Source organism: Onychomys torridus, chromosome 3, assembly GCF_903995425.1.
Source record: "Onychomys torridus chromosome 3, mOncTor1.1, whole genome shotgun sequence".
NCBI classification, from domain to species: Eukaryota; Metazoa; Chordata; class Mammalia; order Rodentia; family Cricetidae; genus Onychomys; species Onychomys torridus.
This window is the reverse complement of record NC_050445.1, coordinates 107,150,134-107,170,442: the sequence shown is the minus strand read 5'-3', so window position 1 is coordinate 107,170,442 and position 20,309 is coordinate 107,150,134. Positions and strand designations below refer to the sequence as shown.

At 48.8% G+C, this 20,309-nt stretch overlaps 1 protein-coding gene across 6 annotated transcripts in view; it reads right to left on the bottom strand.

The window, feature by feature from the left end:
* Grip2 (glutamate receptor interacting protein 2) overlaps nucleotides 1–6,707 on the bottom strand; it is an 81,757-nt gene extending 75,050 nt beyond the window's left edge. For all 6 annotated transcript variants that reach the window (XM_036180659.1, XM_036180662.1, XM_036180663.1 and 3 more), the window contains exon 1: nucleotides 6,457–6,707. In XM_036180659.1, the coding sequence (XP_036036552.1) occupies nucleotides 6,457–6,511 (55 nt within the window). In that variant the 5' untranslated portion in view covers nucleotides 6,512–6,707. The remainder of the gene's footprint in view (nucleotides 1–6,456) is intronic.
* Nucleotides 6,708–20,309: the final 13,602 nt, after the last annotated feature.

Below are 20,309 nucleotides of genomic sequence, written 5' to 3'. Positions count from 1 at the left end.
GAGCACTGGCTGCTCTTGCAGAGGACCTGAGTTTGAATCCCACAACCTGTATCAGGAAGCTTACAACTGCATGCAACTCCAGCTCCAGGGGGCTCCCAGGCCTCTGACCTCCATGGGTACCAGCACTCATGTGATATACATGCACGTACACACACACACACACACACACACACACACACACACACACACACACACACACACACACACGAGTTTTTAAAAATTGATTATAAATTTTGAAGATGGTAGGGCGTGATTTTATCCCATTCCAATATAGAAGCACACATTGATTGATCTGTCTCTCAAGCTTGTGGCCCTGGGGCACAGAAGGACATTTGATCTTGCTCTGCTCTCCCTAATGAGGCTCTGACTTCATTTCTCGGCTTCAATCCCACAAGGACCCCACCACCTCTCCTACCTTATTTCTCTGCCTCCTCACCACTCCTCTGCCTGGAGGCTGTTCATGCTCCCACTTTACAGAGAAGACAGGGGAGGCTCAGAGGCAAAGTCATCAAATGTCATCCCACAGCTTCAGTACAACGGCTGGGACTGAAGCCCCCACCCCCAGGTGGTAGTCTGGACTAGAGGTTTGAGTAGAAGCAGGTCTGGGGAGGGGGCTGCACAAGGCTGGGAAGAGCACTCAGCTAAACAGGGATGCCCAGACCAGGGGATCTCCCTCCTGGAGCTTCACTGTCCTCCCTGCAGGCATCACGTCTCAGGAAGAATGTGAGAAAGGATGCCCAGGCCCTGGCTCACAACAGGTGCTCACTGGAGGTGGTTCCTCTGCCTTTCCCTCTTGTGTGTCATTAAGGAGCAGCTGAGTATCTCCGAGTGGACCACAGACATGATGGCGGCTGGCATGACATATACTAGCAGGAAAGGTAGGTAACAGAAGTCAGCTCCTTAGTGGCTGCAGGGAGGAAGCTGTAGAGGTGAAGGGCTGCTGGGTCAGATGGGTGGTCGGGGAAGGGACAGTTGCACAGGTCAAGGAAGTGATCAGAGAACACTGGACGGAAGGACGGTCTGACAGAGGCGACAGAGTGCAGAAGTCTTGGGCTCCCTTCGCTCCTCTTGTGGACTCTGTCTTACCTCTGAGTAAGTCCTGGGCCCCAGGGGTGATGTTTCAACAGTGTGTGCTGTTCCAATGGAGACCTTCAGACAGGCTGAGAGGATGACATGGGTAGCGAAGAAGGAGCTGAGAAGATGGCAGGGGACCGATAGTCTTGCTGTGCTGTAGAATCTTGATGGTCTGGAGCTCCATATGGAGGCCAGGTTGGTCTCCAGACCACAGAAATCTGCTTTCCTTTTGCATGGAAATGAAAGTGCTCTAAATAGAACCATGCTGGCTCTACGGGAGAAATTTTTTGTTATTGTTCTCACTAAAAATAAGGAAGAGACTGAGAAGTCTCGCTCTGGGCACAGGAAAACTTGAGCTTAGGACAGAGAAGCTGGGAACACAAGGGAACTTTGCTGACTTCCTTCCGGGCCGCATTACCTACCGAGTCTGAAGCATGCGGTGGGAGAAAAGACGGACAGGGCTAACCTTCTGTGGTCTCAGAGCTGATTTCTGTTTTGTTTTCTTTTGTCTGTTCGGGTTGCTTAAATGATTGCCCACCCCCACCCCTGACTGCTATGGAAAGGTGGCACACAGCTTTGTTCCCCTAACACCTTTCTAAGCAAAATGTGGATCTTATATCCCTTCACTCACAATGTACAGGAAAATGAAATGTTCTAAGGGCGGGGAGGGAAGGAAAAGCCCAATCACAGCTTCACCCCACCCAGCGGGCCAGGTGGAGGCGGGGCAGCCACTCACTGACATCACCCGCCTCGTCATGGGAAATAACTTCCGCCGTTCAAAGCCTTATTTGCATTTTTGGAGGCCCAAGGAGGCATTTAAAATCAGATTGTGTGTTGACATTACAGTTATTAAAACCAAACAAAAGATCCCTTCCTGAGTCTGGCTAGTTCTTCTTAAATTTATCGGGTCCCCGCTACCTGATTTAAAGCCCTAAGCAGATGTTTCACAGCAGGACGTCCATCAGCTCCAGATGCCGCTTTGTTCAAGCTGAGTGCATGGCACGCACTGGCAGCCACACTCATGCAGAGGGCCTGAGGCTGTGAGCATCCGAGGCTCTCTCCGGCATTTGGCATGCCCACAAGGACCATTTGTAACCCCTGCCTGCGGGTCTGACAGAGAGATGAGCAGCAGGAGTGAGTAGCCAATCACATTCCATCCTATCATCTTTCCCGTTGTCTCCTAGGTAACCGACACAGGGACACATCAGCTAACTGGGTACCACAGGACACAGGCGTGTGCGTGCACACACACTTGCATGCCATCCTAACAGCTGTAATTCCAGACAGTTGGCACGCGCCTGTCAGCACCCTGGACAGATCCGGGAGCCGCCTCGGGCCTATTGTAGAAGCCTCTCCTCTCTCTGTTTTCCCACATCTGCCCTGGGTTAAGTCCTCCCAAGGCGCTCACCAAAAAGTCCCTGCCATAGGGGCTAGATACCTTGCATCTCAGGATCCGAGTTCTTTCAGCCTTACAGCTCATCCCTCTCCCTCTTGCCTCCTTTCCTGTTTCAAGTCACACTGTCCAACATACACGACCCCTGAACACCCATACTTTTCTTTGCACCTGCTGCTCTTGGCCCAAATCACTGCTGCACTGCTAGGCCTTCTTATTCTTCAGGCAACTGAAGTCACTTTCCTTGGCCACATATGCCCTTCCTGAAGAAATCCCTTTCCCTGGGGCTTTGCAGTACATCTCCCCCAGGAGTCAGCTCATTTCAGGGAAGATTCCAAAGCTATCCCTTTCACACTGACTTGGACACGTCTTTATCTCTCCCTGTCTGTGTTCACGGTGGGACCCTCCGCACACAAAGCAGGGCTCTAGACATACTGGCGGCACCTCCTTCATTCCCCATCTCTTTGGAGAGAGTAGAGCATGATGACTGCTGATACCCCCTGGTTAACATTCCAAAGTCTGTCAGAGAGCAGGAAGGACCGGCAAAGGACAACCTAAATCAGGCCAATCCTGGGAAGATGCTGCTGGCTAACAGTTGACCATCTCAGTTGGATTGCAGAGTCTCTTATCTCTCAGTAGCATCCTCCAAGAACTGGGCACTTTGGGTGTCTGTTGCCGGTCTGGCAGACTAGAACAACTTTCAGCTAAAGACCTGCTTTTATTTTTCTAACCATACAGTCACTGGTTCATGTGTGTGTGTGTGTGTGGGGGGGGTGTCTTTCATGAAGCATTTGCTACAATGAATGGAAGAGAATGTGTCACTGTATAGGAGCATGAAGGTCAAGGTGAAGGTTCACTGGAGCATCTCTCTCTCTCTCTCTCTCTCTCTCTCTCTCTCTCTCTCTCTCTTACACACACACAGAGAGAGAGAGAGAGAGAGAGAGAGAGAGAGAGAGACAGAGACGGAGCCAGAGCCAGAGAGCCAGAGAGCCAGAGAGTATTTTGAAGCAAGAATCACAGAATGCTTCCTGCAACTGCATGGCCTTGTATTTCCCTCTTCCAAGATCCTGGTTACTGCTCCAGGTTCCAAAAATGATGCTAAGTAATCCTATTACTTTAAGTCAACCTCAGAGTGCAAGGCAGCGGATAAATTAGCCACACCATAGACACTACCCTGTGGACTACCCCAAATCGTAGCAATGGATTGCCTTGCACAGGCTACTCAACACAAAATCCACACTGGGTCCTGAGCTCTCTAAGGATTGTGTTGTTTCCCGAAATTTAAGGTCAGATCAGCTGTAACCATCAGGAAGAAAGACCTCCTACTGTGTGCTAGTCCCTACACTAAGACAGGACAGCAGGGACTCTTCATGACACCTGAGGGTGGGATTAAAAAAACAAAAAACAAAAAACTTAGGTTCCAAAACAGGGTGAAGAGCTTACCTAGCAAGCATGAGTTCAATGTTTAGCAATGCAAAAAGGAAGGGGGGAGATTAGCATGCCCAAGGTCACCCAGTTGGCACTTAGAGACGCTGTCATAGTTAGCTTCAGCTGTCAATTTGACACAAACCTAAAGTCATCTGGAGAAGGGAACCTCCATGAAGGAATTGCCTCTATGGGCATGCTGTGGGGGAATTTATTGACTGCTAATGTTGGAGGGCCCAGCCCACTGTGAGCAGTAACTATCCCTAGGCAGGCAGGCTTGGAGTATATATTTTTTTCTGTTTATTTTATGTATATGAATGACCTGTCTTCATGAACACTGGAAGAGGGAATCAGATCTCATTACAGATGGTTGTGAGCCACCATGTGGTTGCTGGGAATTGAACTCAGGACCTCTGGAAGAGCAGCCAATGCTCTTAACCACTGAGCCATGGTCTATATTTTAAATGGCCAACTAAACATGAGCCAGGGGACAAGTCAAGAAGCAGCAGTCCTTCACAGTCTCTGTCAGTTCCTGCCTCCAGATTCCTGCTTTGAGCTCCTGCCCTAGCTTCCCACTATAATGGACTGTGACCTATAAGCAAAATAAACTCTTTCCTCCTTCAGGTGCTTTTGGTTATGGTGTTTATCACGAAAATAGTTAAGCAAACTAGGATAGAGATATTAGACTTGAGTCTGGTCCCCAAGCCCATTCCTCTTCCCCAAGGCCTTTCATTACCCAGCATGGAACCCAAAGGAGTCGGTCTTGTTCAAAACATCCCTTTGTCTGGGTAAAGCTCCCCTCTGATAGATCACGGGAGCCCTGTCTCTGTATTTTGTCCTCAGCTTAGTGACCTCCCACCACCCAGTCTTTGTCCAGTGGGACCCACATCTCAGAGCCTCTCATCAGTGGCAGGCCCACAGGAACCAATTTTCCTGTAGTCCAGAGAAAGCCAGAGATTCTGTCCATTTAAAATAGTAATTTCCTGCCTCAAGATGGCTACGCCCGCCACCCTCTGTTGGAGCACTGAGGTCAAGGATCAATTCCCAACCAAGATTTTCCAGGAAATACTCAAAGGCTGAGTTCTGCTTGTCACCGGGGAGTGGCCTTCGTCCAACAGATGGCACCCATAGCAGGCAAAGCTGTCACAAGTGTCTCTGACCCCTATCCCTCACTGGTGTCACAGGCCTCATAGGCACCCCATATGTATCTCATACATGCTATACCCACCTGTACATACATGCACATAACCTGTACTGTGCCTCACATGGTACCCTATGCACACCTGCCATGTGACTCATGCCACAGGCCTGTGTGCACACGTAGAGCAGGAGACCTGAACTCTAAGAGAGCGTCGCTTTCCCTACAGGACATTACAGCCCTCCACTTCAAAGCTGGATCTGGGCTATGCATCTGGTCAGGACTAAGGCCTTAGAATGTGAGCGACTTAGTCAAAGTGGCTCTGTTTCCAGAAAGCCCTTATCTGTCTAAAGGTGGGTGGTGTGCACCTGGCTGAGCTAGAGTTCCTTCTTGGTTTGCTGACTTCCTGAAGGCACTTCATACCCCCAGCTGACCACCCTACCTCCTTTGCCTTAGGCATGAAACTACCCCTCCTGCGTCTCTAGGGTGCCAGGTCTGCCGTTCAGCTTCTCAGTGCGAGGCTCATAAGCATCAAAGGCACCAACTCAAGCTTGAAGGGGGTCTAAGCAGAACAGATGGGCAGGACCAGTTCCCCAGGCCCACTCCTCCCCAACAAGCGTCAGAAATTGATCCTTTCACACGAAGCTGTGCAAGACTCAACTTGGGGGCCCGAAAGCCATCTTTTAGGTCTCATAGATTTTTTTTTTAAGTTCACATCTCAACTCTCCCCACTTCCGGGCTGTGTGACCTTGGGATCCGGGCTTCACCTCTCTGAGGCCATTCTCACCTGTAAAGTGGAAAGAACCACAGCGCCCCCGAGAGGTGGTTGTGAAGGTTAAAGGCAGGGGCAGGTGTGAGGCAGCGCCCGTGCCACCCAGTGTCGTCCTCAAATGTGAGCTATGGGGGCTGGGGGGTGGCAGCTGCCTTCTGACTCGCTTGGTCCGGGACTCGCGGCCCTAGCAATTCCTAATTAGCATCAAACCCAAACTTTGCTTAGCGGTGACAGCCCAGCGCAGGTCCTCCCACTGCCGCTTCACCCTCATCCTCTCCCCTGCGGGCCGTGCAGACAACAGGTAAGGGGAGGGGCAGCCTGGAGGTGCCGCGTCGCAGCGCTGCGGCAGGGGAATCCGGTCAGGGACCCTCATCCGCGTCAGTCTCTTTGTAACTTGGGCGGCTGAGGGCTCCTGGTGCGCGCAGCGTCGCAAGCCGGGTGTGCGCAGGAAAGTTGGGCGCCGAGCTCTGAGGATCGGGGTCCCTGCGCTCCAGGCCCCGCGGGCGGCGCGGAGGAGGAGGCACGTGGCAGCTAATGGCCCGGCTCCGCTGCGGCTGTGCGCACCGCGGTCCTGTCGAGCTCTGGGCAAAGCGCGCGTCCCGCGGTGACCCTCCGGCCCCAGGGACGTCCGGCCCCTCCGCACCCGCGTCCTACCTTCGTCCGGCAGCCGCTGCAGGCAGAACGCGAGGTTCCTGCGCCAGCCCCGCATCCCCGCAGCCACCGGGCGGCTCCACCCGGCCTTGCCCCCGCCGGGCCGGGCGCAGCGCAGCGCTCCGGAGGCCGCGGGCCCAGCGCGCGGGGCATGGGCGGCCGGCTCCGTAGATGCCGCCGGCTCCGCTCCAGCTCCCGCGCCCGCCCGCGGCTGAGCAGCGGCTCCCCGAGAGCGCGCGCTTTCCCGGCGGGGGCGGGGCGGGGCGGCGCGGCGCGGGAGTCGGGCGGGAGGGGCGCCCGGAGGAGGAGGGCCTCGCACCCGCAACCTGCCAGCGTCGGCCTCCCGCCCCAGCGCTCTGCACTCAAGGATTCATGAATGAACGAATGCGTGGGGGAATGTATGCATATGTGCATGGATGAATAAATGAGTGAAAGAATGAATAGATCAGTAAGTAAAGGAATGAATAGATGAACGCAAGGATGAATGAATGATTGCATCATGAATAAATGGATTAAAAAGTAAACGAATGTATGCATGGGTGAATAAATGAATGCATGCATGAGCAATGAATGGGTTAGTAAGAAATGAATGAATGGATGGGCGAATAAATGAACACGTGGATAATAGACTAAAGAGGTGTGAATAAGTGACTGACTGAATAAATGAATGAGATAAAAAAATAATCAGTGAGGAAATTAATGAAGGGAATAAGTGGTCCACTGCTAAATGAATTAATGTCCTCCAGCCTTACTTGTGACAGACAAAAGCCATCCAGGACACAGCCCTGAGGCCAGGCTCCCTCCTGCTCTAGAAGGAAGCCTGAGGCTTGCATCTTGCAGGTAAGGCCAGAGAAGCTCAGGAAGGGTAGGGCTTGTCTGAAGAAGCTTGCAAAGGCTGGATCTGGTGGGGAGGGGCGGAAGGGTGACTGCTCAGTTTGACTCTGTACCTAGAGATGGTTCCACCCAGCCAAGTTGTCAGCCCTTGAGCTCCACCGATCTCAACTCTGAGGAACAGTTTAGAATAGTCAGGTGTGTGTCATCAGTATAGATGAAGGGTACAAGAGGGTCTCTCTGGTCAGTAGAGAGGGAGCCTGCACAGAGCAGCCTATCCCAGGGAATGATGGGAAGGTGAGCCTAGGTCTGCCAGAGCTTAACTGTGTGGTCAGTGGGGAAATTGCTAATCTCCCTGGGCCTCCCCTACTCTCTGCACCTACAAATCTAAGAACACCACAATGTCCCAGCAGTCAAGTCAGGCTGGAGCAAGAGCTTGTGTTCTAGAAGGAAACTGCAAGTAGAACCAGGAGCCTGATCCTATCAACCCAGCCATTCAAACTTGGACCTTCAAAAGTACTGCCTTTGAAAGAAGAGTGTGATGTCTGATCCTCAGCCTTTGTGCATGACTGCTGTAATCGCCCTTTTGGCAAATGACGATCCTGGGGTTCAGAAAGGTTAAGCACACTGCCCAAGGCCACACAGCCAGGAGCTAACAGAACTGACCTTTAAATCCAGGTCTGCTCAGCCCCAAAGCATCCCAGTCAAGCACAACCCACGATGTCTGACATACACGCTTGCCATTTATGTGTGCTTCTAACAACCCTTGATGGATCTCATCACAGCCTGGTATTCATTTTGAACCATTAATCACTTCAGTCAGCAGGCCTGAGGTGAACTCAAGTTTGCAAAGTGAACTCCAGAACTAGGCCTAATGGCTGTGTACCCCACCTGAGAGTGGGTACCCCTGGGTAGCTGTGTACCCAAGAGGGGAGTGGGCCTCACTGCAGCAAGACAGGTTTCTCCCATCTGTGCCCAGAATGAGGTCTCTATGGCTAGAGTACCAAAGTGCCAAGGAGGGTGGGATAGATTTGCTGATGGAAGAGGTAAAAATGGCCATGCTCAGACAGGGGCCCCAGAAGAGGCCAGTGACACTCAGGGTGCTGCACAGTTGGCAGCGTCGGGATGCAGGAACAGCCTGTGTGGGGAGGGTCTTCAGTGACATCTGGGTGCTGAAGAGGCCACTGAGTGCCGTATAAAATAGCCATTTCACCACGGTTGTGAAGTCTGTAGGCAGGAATCTGGGCCCAGAGGATATATGACAATTCTACAAAGATATGAAAGGTGGGACAAAGTGGATGACAGCTGGGATCCTCTGGAGACGTCCCTTGCTGGTTCCTGGCATCTGCAACTTTTACGGGAGTGGGTCCTCAAAGGTGACTTGAGAAAGGACTGCCCCTTCCCCAGTTTGGGAGATGGGCTAGTCAGCTTCCTGTTACACCAACACAGCTGAAGTCTTCAACTTTTTAAGAGAAAATGTTGGTTTTGACTCACAGGTTTGGAGGGATCAGCCATGATCATTGGGCTGGGCTATTTGGGGCCTGTGGTGGTATGCATCTTAGCAGGAGCTCTCAAGGCTAGGAAGAAAGAGAGTGAAAGGTGGGAAGCAGGACCCAGATCAGCCCTTGCGATAGCATGCTTCTAATGCTCTGAAGACCTCTGGACTCTGCCCCTTGGAAGTCTTTCCACTTCCTATGAATGCCACTCTGAGGACCAAACCTTTAAAATGTGAGTCTTTGTGGGGGGTGGGGGGTGGGGGTGGAGGAGGGTCTCTCAAGATCCAAATGACAGCAGGATGGTCATACACAGATAGCCTCTGAATTAGGATGGGCTGACTCAGGACTCCTTGACTTGGTGATGCTGAGAAAATGACATATGTTATTCTGTAGAATAGAGTAATCTATGCCAGGCGTGGTGATGCACACCTTTAATCCCAGCACTCAGGAGGCAGAGGCAGGTGGATCTCTGTGAGTTTGAGGCCAGCCTGGTCTACAGAGCAAGTTCCAGGACAGGCTCTAAAGCTACACAGAGAAATCTTGTCTTGAAAAAAAAAAAAAAAAAGAGCAATCTATGTTGTTCTTTGCTGTAGACAACTAGACATGATAAGGTCATGTCCTGTCTCGTCAGTCCCGACCATGAGAGGAATGACCAGAGATCTGCAGCAAGCTGCAGCTGAGCTATGATGGGCCACAGGCCAGGGTGTTCCAGGAGCTCTCAACCTAGGCTACTTCTGATATACAGTGGGTTTCTGTGAATAGAACCGCCCCCTGCAATGCACAGAGTAATGGGGGCAGGAGGAACAGCAGCTCAGGACACGCAGAAACGTCTCAGTCTTTGGGTTATGACATAAGTTGCACTCAGAGGAACAGAAATGCAAAGAAAAGTAATGGGCCAGTGTGCTTCCTGTCCTCCAAACTGGGACATGGCCTCTGGTGACTTTCCAATTTGGCCTCAGTCCTCTCCTCTGTACAAGAGGGGTAAACGTATCCCTGCCTGCAGGGGTTGGCATGAGGGTTGAATGAGTTCACGTGAATAAGGCGTCTGCTGTCAGCCTCATGGAGAAGGCACTATGGAAGTGTACTCGGAAGAACAGTAGCCACAGGGAGAAGGCTGCCAGGACCAGCTGATCAAAAAGCCTGTGTAGATGGCTGTTACCACCTCAGTGGTGCTCCAGTGTGCCCAGCCCATGCAGCTGGCATGCCTGCTACACAGTACACATCCCCGGATCCTACATAACCTAGGCTTCTGAGCAGGTAGGTCCTAGCATGTCCCTGTCAGAAATCTGGTGACAGCTTCATAACCTGCTGCAGACAGGGACCAGACTCAGCCAAGGTCATTTCCAAGAGGGCACAGACCCTGGGCCCAGTCTGGCTTCCAGGCCTTCTAGCCAGGCTTCCCAAGGGAGGGACTTGGCTCTGGGTGACCAGAGTGTAGGTACTCTAGAGCTCCAAACACTGACTACAGTTTGGAAATATGTCAACCTTTGGTGGAGGTAGACAGAATTGGGCTTGGTGATGGGGGGGGGCGGAAGGAGCTGAGGCAAAACACTGGGACAGAGGAAGGCACTGTTGCTAGTTATCTTTTTTAATGGAAAAATCGAACAGGAAGATTTCCTTGTATTTGACATGAATTGACGACAGCATATGTGTTCAGTTTATAACCATGTGCATATTTGGGGGTGTGCCCTTCCAAACTATTTTGCCCACAAAAGACCAGAAGTTCAGAGAAGCCTGGGCCAAAGCAATCCCCCTAGCACAGGCCGGCCCTCTGGGAGAGGGTACCTGCAGCCAGCACTAACAGTTGCTCTGCAATTACTGCAGGCCCAGCAGGCTCCCAGCAGCCTTTGTGCTCGCGCTGCTGGGCCTGTACAAGGCACCACATGGAACTGAGTGTGGCCCGGCCTCCCCATTGTTCCTAGCTGTTCCTCATTCTTTCCTGATGATTGCCACCACACAGTTGGTATTCTACATGCTTCTATGCCCTTTGCCTTCTGTAACATAATCCACATCTTTCTGTTGCCCTAACTGGAGACAGCGCTGAGCGTTCAAAAGAGCCAAAGCCTTGCAGTCACATAACCAGGGCCTACATCCCATATCATCATCTCAGACATTCACGATGTGGATGCTTATTGAGCACCACTACTAAGGGTAAGCCACCATATTCCATGCTAGAGTACATCAGTGACTGGACCAAAGTTGTTGCTCTTGTGAGCTAGCATGCCGACAGATCAGCTCACCTGCTACACAACCCCAGACAAATCACTGCATCTCTTTGAACCTCAGTTTATTCACCTTGGAAGTAGAGCTTATAGCTCCCTCTTTCCCAACCTTGCAGTATGGCTCTGACAAAAGTATGTAAGGGGTTGGGAACATTTGCAGAGGCATTCTGTGTGCCCAGATCCAGAAAGAACTGTTGCAGGGTATTTGACCACATGATGTGAAGATGTGTTGCTGTTTTACCTCACCTGCCTAAGGCACCTTCTGATTGGTTTAATAAAGAGCTGAATGTCCAATAGCTAGGCAGGAGAGGATAGGCGGGACTTCCAGTCACAGATAGGAACTCTGGGAAGAATCTGAGAGAAGAAGGTATGTATGGATGAGCTGTTGCTCCTTCCAGATGCTTGCCAATTCTGAAGCCTTGTAGGAAAAGGGGGCAAAAAAAAAAAATAGAAATCTTCTAAAAAAGCAGCAGGAATGCCAGGCATGGTAGTTTAAGCCTCTAATCCCAACCTTGGAGATGAAGAGGCAGGAGCATTACATGTTTGAGGCCAACCTGAGCTAAATAATGAGACCCTGTCTCAGAAAACCAAGGGCTGGGGGGTGTGACTCAATAGTAGTACAAGTTCCTTGCATGTAAAAGGCCTTGAGTTTGATTGCACATCTGTCACCCCCTAAAAAAAGCAGTAGAGAATTATTTTTAACCTCATTACACTTGGGAGAGTAAAGTAGAGGGCACAACCCAGTAAGGAGGTGAGGCCTTACTAGCAAGTAGTCTAGGCTTTCAGTTGGGACTACCAGATGTTTATGACCCAAAAATCAGGGGGAACTAAGGAAGACCAAACTGATAGCAGTTTCAGCCCAGACTCAAGTCAGTTCAGTTTTTGATTAATCAACTAACTTATGTTTGACAGGATATCACTTTGTAGCTCTAGCTGGCTCTAACTTGCTGTGTAGAGCTGGCTGGTCTTGAACTCATAGAGATCCACCCTGATTCTGCTGCCAGAGTGCTGGGATCAAAGACATACAGCACCATGCTTTATGCAATGCAATTTTTAATTTGAATAGTGGTATGTCCTTGGTGTGTCTACAGTCATAGGAAACGGCACCCTTCTCTGGAGAAAGATAATAGCCAGCTTCTTCAGTGTTTCATGCACAATATGATTTTCATTTTAAAAACAAGTTTTTGACAGCTGTACCAGTCAACAGGCAAGATGGGAAGAGAAAAACAAACAAACAAAAAGCTGTAGAAATAGATCAAGAGGCTTAGTATTGTCGCTATAGACAATGTTATCAAGCACAGGCTTGGAAATGGACGAGAGCGACACATTCTAGAGACTGCAACATGATGGAGAATTTCATCAGAGAACCAGGATCTCTAAGAGGTCATCAATGTAGATTCAAGAACCAAAAATATATTCAAATCCCCTGACATCAAGAACCTGATCCATGGGGGAAAAAAAAAAGAACCTGATCCATAAGCTTACAGATTAATAAACATATCTTCAGAGGATTAGTGGACTGGGGAGACAGTTCTTCACCAGATATACAGAGAACTGTTTATATATAAGGAACTAATGAAAAACACAGAAATGAAACCTGGGGACCAGGAAAAACATCTGCTATTCATGTGACTGATCCCAGGAGAGAAGAAGAAGAAATAAAATGGAACAGAACCAATATTTTTCATAATGACCAAAAAAAATTCCAAAACTAGTGAGGAAAATAGACATCAACTTTTTTAAATTTTTATTTGTTTTTATTTTATGTGTATCAGTGTTTTGCCTGTGTGACAGTGTTGGAGCCCCTGGAACTGGAGTTACACAGTTGTGAGCTGCCATGTGGGTGCTGGGAATTGAACTTGGGTCCTCTGGAAGAGCAGTCAGTGCTCTTCACCGCTGAGCCATCTCTCCAGCCCCCTAGACAACAACTTTTAAGCGGGATAAATTGAAGAGAAATCATATTTTAAAACATAAGAATAAAATTCCTAAAATTCAAAATCAAAGTAGGCACAAAAGAAGCATCATCTTAATTGTGTGTAGAATCTGCTAATTGAAGGTCCCAGGAGCAGAGACTTGAAGAATGGTAGATGCCATGGGCTGGGATGTCGGGACTGGGGAATCTTGGTTAAAAGAGACAAATTGGGAGCTGGAGAGATGGCTTGGCAGTTAAGAGCACTGGATGCTCTTGCAGAGGACCTAGGTTCAATTCCTAGGACCCACAAGGCAGCTCACAACCATCTGTAACTCCAGTTCCAGGGGATCTGATGCTCTCTTCTGACCTTCTCTGGCATTGCACGCATGTGGTGCACAGACATACATGCAGGCAAAACACTCATGCACATAAAAATTGAGTTTTTTTTTAAGAGACGAAATTTTAATCAAATAGAGGAACAAATTTAAGAATTCAATTGCATAGCAGGGTGACTATAGATAACAATGTACTGATTTGAAAAATCATGTCAATCATGGCACACACCTTTAATTCCAGAACTCAGGAGGCAGAGGCAGGCCGGTTACTGAGTTTGAGGTCACCCTGGTCTACACAGCAAATTCTAGGCCAGCCAGGAATACACAGGGTGACCGTGTCTCAAACAAACAAACAAAAATGTTGTATGTTTTCTGGGACTCGAACTCACGACAGCAATGGAGAAAGTTGAAATAAAGCTAAAATAGTCTAGGACTCTAGCACTGTTCAAAATACGAAAAAGTGCAAATTTGCATCGGATTCTCATGAGTCAGAGGGAGACTGTAAGGTAACAACTGCAGTAGCAAACAATGTAATCGATATCCTTGCACAGGACACACGAAGCAGTAACAGTCGCTTCTTAATTCCTCTCAGCCAGGGAAAGAAAAGAGAACAAGCAAGCAAGCAGGATAGGCAGGACCGGCAGATATTTTTGGCTGTGAGCCTAGCCTTTAACGGCTGAGCCATCTCTCCAGCCCTGGGACCGACAAATATTAAGCAGGTTCGTGTAAAATGGAATTAGTTCAGTGAATGTTTTAAGTACTTGGAGCCAGGAGTGGGCTTGGTAATGAGAGAGAATCTCTTCTGCCATGCAGAATAGTAAGAATGTAAAGATGAGAGGGGCTGGGGAGAGAGCTCAACGGATGGAGAGCCTGCTGTGTGTGCATAAGGACCGGAGGTGGGATCCCCAGCACCCATGTAAAAACTTGGCATGGCAACACGCACCTGTAGCCCCAGCTCTGGTAGGGACTGAGACAGGCGTATTTCCTAGCCTAGCCTAGTGGGCTTTAGGTAGGGAAGAAACCCTGTCGCCAAAAAATAAGGTGGAGAGTGATCGAGGAAGACATTCTAGTGTTAATCTCGGCCTCCACATGAACTTGCACGGACAGGCAGGCCAGTACACAGATGTGCACAGACCAAAAAAAAAAAAAATGGAGACACACACACACATATATACATACACACACAGATCCAGTAATATGCTGCTGCCATTGGAGTGAGGCTTCCTGATGAAAATAGCATTTGAGTTGAGCTTTTAATGGCAGGCAAGAATTTCACAAGAGGAAAAGCAGGCCCATAGGAAACACAGACTGGTCGGTAGTGTGTGGTGGTCTGAATGGAACTGGCCCCCATAGGCTCATAGGGAGTGGCACTACTAGGAGGTGTGGCCTTGTTGGAGGAAGTGTGTCTCAGTTCACTTCCTGCTGTCTGTGGATCAAGATGTAGAACTCTCAGCCCCTCTCCAACACCATGTCTGCCTGCATGCTGCCATGTCCCACCATGACGACAATGGACTGAAACTCTGAAACTGTAAGCCAACCCCAACTAAATGCTTTCCTTTATAAGAGTTGCCATGGTTATGGTGTCTCTTCACTGCAATAGAAACCCTAAATATGGCAGTGGGGAATGAAGAGTGTGGTTGAACAACATATTTATGTATGCAAATTATGAAGGAAAAAGAACAATGGAGACTCCAAGATTATATTAAGCTCTAAAATCATGAAAGCAAATATTTATTTAAGAGACATAGGTTCATCTTGTTCATTAACTCACAGTTTGAGGCTACAGCTAGGAATTCATGGAAATGGGAACTTGAAGTGTCTGGTACTACTGCACCCATAGTCAAGAATCAGATAAAGATGGACACTGGTACTCTGCTCACTTCCTTCTTTTTGATTCAGTCCAGGATTCCAGCCCATGTTGTGGTGATATTTTAATTGTTCTGAAATGTGATTTTATTTGTGTGTTAGTAAATAAATTTGCCTGGAGATCAGAAGCCATTACTGAGCCAGGAACAGAATTCAGGTGGTGGTAGCCCATGCCCTAAATCCAGTCACATGGCAGGCAGAGTCTCTGTGTGGTCAAGGACACAGCCAAGCATGGTGACCTGAACCTTTAATCCCAGTACCAACCACAGAGGCCTGGAGGTCTGTATAGACAGGCAGTGACGAGGAAGTCATGTGGTTGGGCTTAGAGCCAATGAGAAGGCGTCTCTCTCTCTCTCTCTCTCTCTCTCTCTCTCTCTCTCTCTCTCTCTCTTTCAGGAATTGACAGTGGCCAAGTGGTAAGATAAGATAAAGTGGTCTTGGCTCTTTGCTAGTGCTCTGATCTCTTGGGCTTTTAACTCTGTATTTGGCTCTGTGTTTCTTATTTAATAAGACCGCTTAGAATTTTGTCTACACCATGTCCCCACCTCAGTCAAACCTGTTGATGTAGCAGGAAGTATGTCTCCCTAGAAATCCTACATCCAGTCAAATTGACAGTGGAGATTAATCATCACAGTGGGGAAGGCATGGTGGCTGCAGGGGCTGGGTCCATGGCAACAAGAGTGGGGGGAATGCTTGCTCACATTTTAGCAGATCAAGAAGCTGAAAACTGGGGAAGCAGAGCCAGATGATAAACTGTGAGACCTGACCACAAGGCGCTACACCTGCCTGCTAGGCCCCGTGTCCCAAAGATCCACAGCCACTCCAGACACTGCCATTATCAGCCTGATGTGGTGGCACAGCCACTCCAGACACTGCCATTATCAGCCTGATGTGGTGGCACACACCTGTGATCCCAGAACTTGGGAGGTAGAAGCAAGCAATAAAGGTCATCCTCAGCTACATATGGATTTTTGAGGCTAGCCTGGGCTATATAAGACCCTGTCTCAAAGATCAAAAACAAGGGCTGAAGAGATGGCTCAGAGGTTATTAAGAGCACTGACCGATCTTCCAGAGGTCCTGAGTTCAATTCCCAGCAACCACATGGTGGTTTACAACCATCTGTAATGAGATCTGGTTCTTCTGGCTTGTGGGCAGAACACCATATACATAATAAATAAATAAATATTTTTTAAAAAGAAGCCGGGCAATGCCAGCACTCAGGAGACAGAGGCAGGTGGATCTTTGTGAGTTCAAGGCCAGCCTGGTCTACAGAGTGAGATCCAGGAAAGGTGCAAAGCTACTCAGAGAAAACCTGTCTCAAAAAACCAAAAAAGAAAAGAAAAGAAAAATCAAAACCAAAACAGAACAGTGCCCCCCTACTCCCAGCTTGGAACCAAGTGTTCCAACACATGAGCCTTTGAGGGACACGTCACACTCAAACTCTAACAGACTATAACAATTGATCTGGGGTGTGGAGCCCTCATCCTGTGGTTAGACAGGAAACAGCAGCAGCAGAAGCAAGGGATGGATCAGGGGCTCATGTGATGTCTGTGGAGATGTCTGGAGATGAACAAGTGCACACAGGTCTCATGTATGATATGGTCACTTTCCAAGACAGACAAGTGACTTCATGGGAGCACATGCTTTGTGAAGGGGAGACCCATGGAAGGCATCTGTAGCGCACCAAACATCGCCCCCTACCTACACAGTATGGTAGTTACAGGGCAGAAAAAGAGAAAGGGGCTGAAAGTTTTACTTTTTTGGCCTCTAAGTTAGGTCGTTGTTAGCTGCAGCTAAGGAAAGAAGGTGAATTGTAACTTACAGAATGTCTGTGAAAGGTAAGTGTCTCTTGTAGCCAGCCATTATAGAGGGGTCAGTAGGGTGGTGAGGGCACTCAGGAAGGAGAGGCAGGTGGGTCTCTGTGAGTTTGAGGCCAGTCGGGTCTACATACTGTGTTTCAGGACAGCCAAGGCTACATAGTGAGAGTCTGTCTCAAAACAAACAAACAAACAAACAAATAAAATCCACTTTTAAAAACAAACAACAAAACCAAATTGCATTATTTCTGAAAACCAAATTTCTTTTGTTTGGGGGGAATTGTCATTGTTTAGCCAAAATGGAGATGCTTTCCAAAACAGTGTAACATGGTCTAACCGTGGTGATAGCTGGCTGTTGCAGCAAACAGATCCCCAAGTACACAATGGCTGGACCATGACAGAAGTTGGTTTCTCTCATGGGAAGTCTAAAGTCACCCTCTCCCTGCAGCCACTAGGGGCCCAAACTTCCTCCATGCTGTGGCCACCATTTTAATATACCCATATGTTAGCTGAGCCAGAAGACCGACAGCTTTGGGGGTGTTTATGGTCCAGGCCTGGAAGTAGTGAACATCACCTGAAAGATGAATGCTTAAAAACTCACTGCCTTAGATCCGGTGCCCTTGGGGCCAAGCATCAGGGACCCTCTGTAAGTGCTTATTAAAGGAGAAGGCTCAGAGTGAAAGAACTAAGGGTAGAATCCAGCCTCTGCTCAGGCCACAGTCTTAGCAGCTGCCTCCTCTCACAGAAACCCTACTGAGACATTTTTTTGTGAGTCCCTAGTTAGTAGACTATCTGATGCCAGGATCTCATACCTGGGAAATGAGTTTACATCAAAGCCATACTTCCTGCTTCCAATCGCTTCCCTGACTTCCTGGGAACCAGACAGCATGCCTGCAGGTTCCTGCAGCAAAGCCTTCCCAACTCCAGAAAGTATAAAAACAGATTCCACTTCTACCACACAGGCTCAGATTTTGCTCTTTAGATCCCATGATGCTGTCTGTCACTGGTGCTGGGGCCTGAACTATTCTGGGAGGCCCTGCCATACTTTTGCTCTTCTCTCTATCTGCCCAGTAATAACTATTCCAATGAACACCTTACTACCCAGTAATCTTCCCCAGTATTCTCTGACCCCGCACCTCCCCATCCAAGGCATGACAGGGGAAACAGAATTGGACCAGGATGAGGGCTCAGGAGAAGTCTGGCCTCACCTTGAGTCCCAAGGAGTTCTGGGACAGGAACAGTGCTAAAAAGATCCCTCCTCCATGCCATGGTAGAAGTGACACTTTTCTGTAATATTTTAGTTGTGCTTTGATAAATAAAGCTTGCCTGGAGATCAAGGGGGAAAGGCCAGCCATTTTAAGTAAACCAAGTCAGGCAGCACACACCCTTAATCCGATCACTTAGCAGGCAAGGTATCTGGGTGTTCAAAGCCATACTAGGGAACAGAGCCAAGCGTGGTGACACATGCCTTTAATCCCAGTACCAACCATAGAGACCTGGAGGTCTGTATAGACAGAGAATGAAGGAAGTGAGGTAGCTGGGCTAAGAGCCAATGAGAGGGCAGAAAAGCAAGGCATATAAAGATGTAGATAGACAGGAAGTAGCTAGTAGCATTGGGAAGCTACTGAGTTGGTAAGGTAAGGTTGGCTGTTGGCTTTTCCTATTCCCCTGATCTCTAAGGCTTTCACCCTTATATTGGCTCTGTGTTTTTTTTTTTTTTTTTATTTAATAAGAACATTTAGAAATTTGTCTACACTTCTCTTCTTCCTCTGAGCAAAGTGAAGTGCATCTGGGAGCAGTGGGCTGTAGCAAGAATCCTAATTGATCTTATTAATAAAAACCGGAGTCAGATATCAGGGTGAAAGCTGAAAGATCAGAGAAGCAGAGCAGCCACCTCTACAAAATCCTCAGCAGAAAAGGGCTCTCAGCTCCTGTCTCCTCCCACCTTATAGTCCTCTCTCCACCCAGCCATATCACTTCCTGTCTCCACCTCCCTAGTGTTGGGATTAAAGGCATGAGATCTCAAGTGCTAGGATCAAAGGTGTGTGTCACCACTGCCTGGCTCTGTTTCTCTTTTAGACTGGATCAATCTTGTGTAGCCCAGGGTGGCCTTGAACTCACAGAGATCCATCTATCTCTGCCTCCTGAGTTCTGGGATTAAAGGTGCGTGCCACCACTGCCTGGCTTCTATGGCTAACTAGTGGCTGGCTTTGCTCTCTAATCTTCAGGCAAGCTTTATTTGTTAGAGCATACACAAAATATCACCACCATGGGCAGTCTACACCCCCAGCAGATGGCATGGGTAGGGTTAAGCCTGTGTCCCCTGCAGCAGGAGAGAAAGGCAGTCTCCAATAAGATTTTGGAGAAAGGGGCTCCAAGGGTAGTGTGGAGGTTTGAATGAGAAATGTCTCTCAAGGACATTTGAGCGCTTGGTCCTCAGTTGGTGGTGCTGTTTGAGGAAGCTTTGATGGAAAGTGGAGACGGGCTTGAGGAAGTTTGAGAGGGGATGCAGTGAAGAAACGGCGGATGTGATTGCTCCATGATATGGTTACGGTTTTTATTGTAGATATGAGGGAGAGAACAGTCAGATGCACCTGGGGAAGAGTCCAGAGCATACAGAGAAAGAAGTAGACTGAACACGGCCAGTTGATTGGACATAGCCAGGGCTAGGGAAGTGGGAGAGTGGGAGAGAATAGTGGAGATAGCAAGAGATAGAGAATAGAGCATAGTGAGGGACAGTAATAGAATAAGAGAAAGTGGATAGCAATACACACACACACACACACACACACACACACACACACACAAATATATATATAGAGAGAGAGACAGAGAGAGAGACAGAGACAGACAGACAGAGAGAGACAGAGAGAGAGAGAGACAGAGAGAGAGAGAGAGAGAGAGAGAGAGAGAGAGAGAGAGAGAGAGAGAGAGACTAATGGGTTATAAGGAGGGTGAGTAGCTGTGGGGAAGGAAGGACCAGGAGACTGTCATGGGGGCTTTGAAATGTATAAAATACTTGTGAGTAGGGTCTGAGTAAGCCTGGAGGCCAGCATGGGCTTTGCTATGCAGCCACAGGTGTGCAGGTCAATGGAGAGCCATGAATCTCTTCTTACAGTGATCAGGAAAATGACTCCTTTTGGCATATGAGAACTGGTTTCACAAGTTCCTGATGAATGCTGGCTTTTATCCAATCACTAGAAATCCTCAAATAGACCAGGTTGAGGTCATCTCTGGATATTGGACAGCCTGAGGCTAACAAATGGGAGTGGGCTTTGATGTTTCAAACCCTTATACCATTTCCAGTGTGTTCCTGCTCCCAGTCTCTCTGTCAGCCTCTCTCTCTCTCTCTCTCTCTCTCTCTCTCTCTCTCTCTC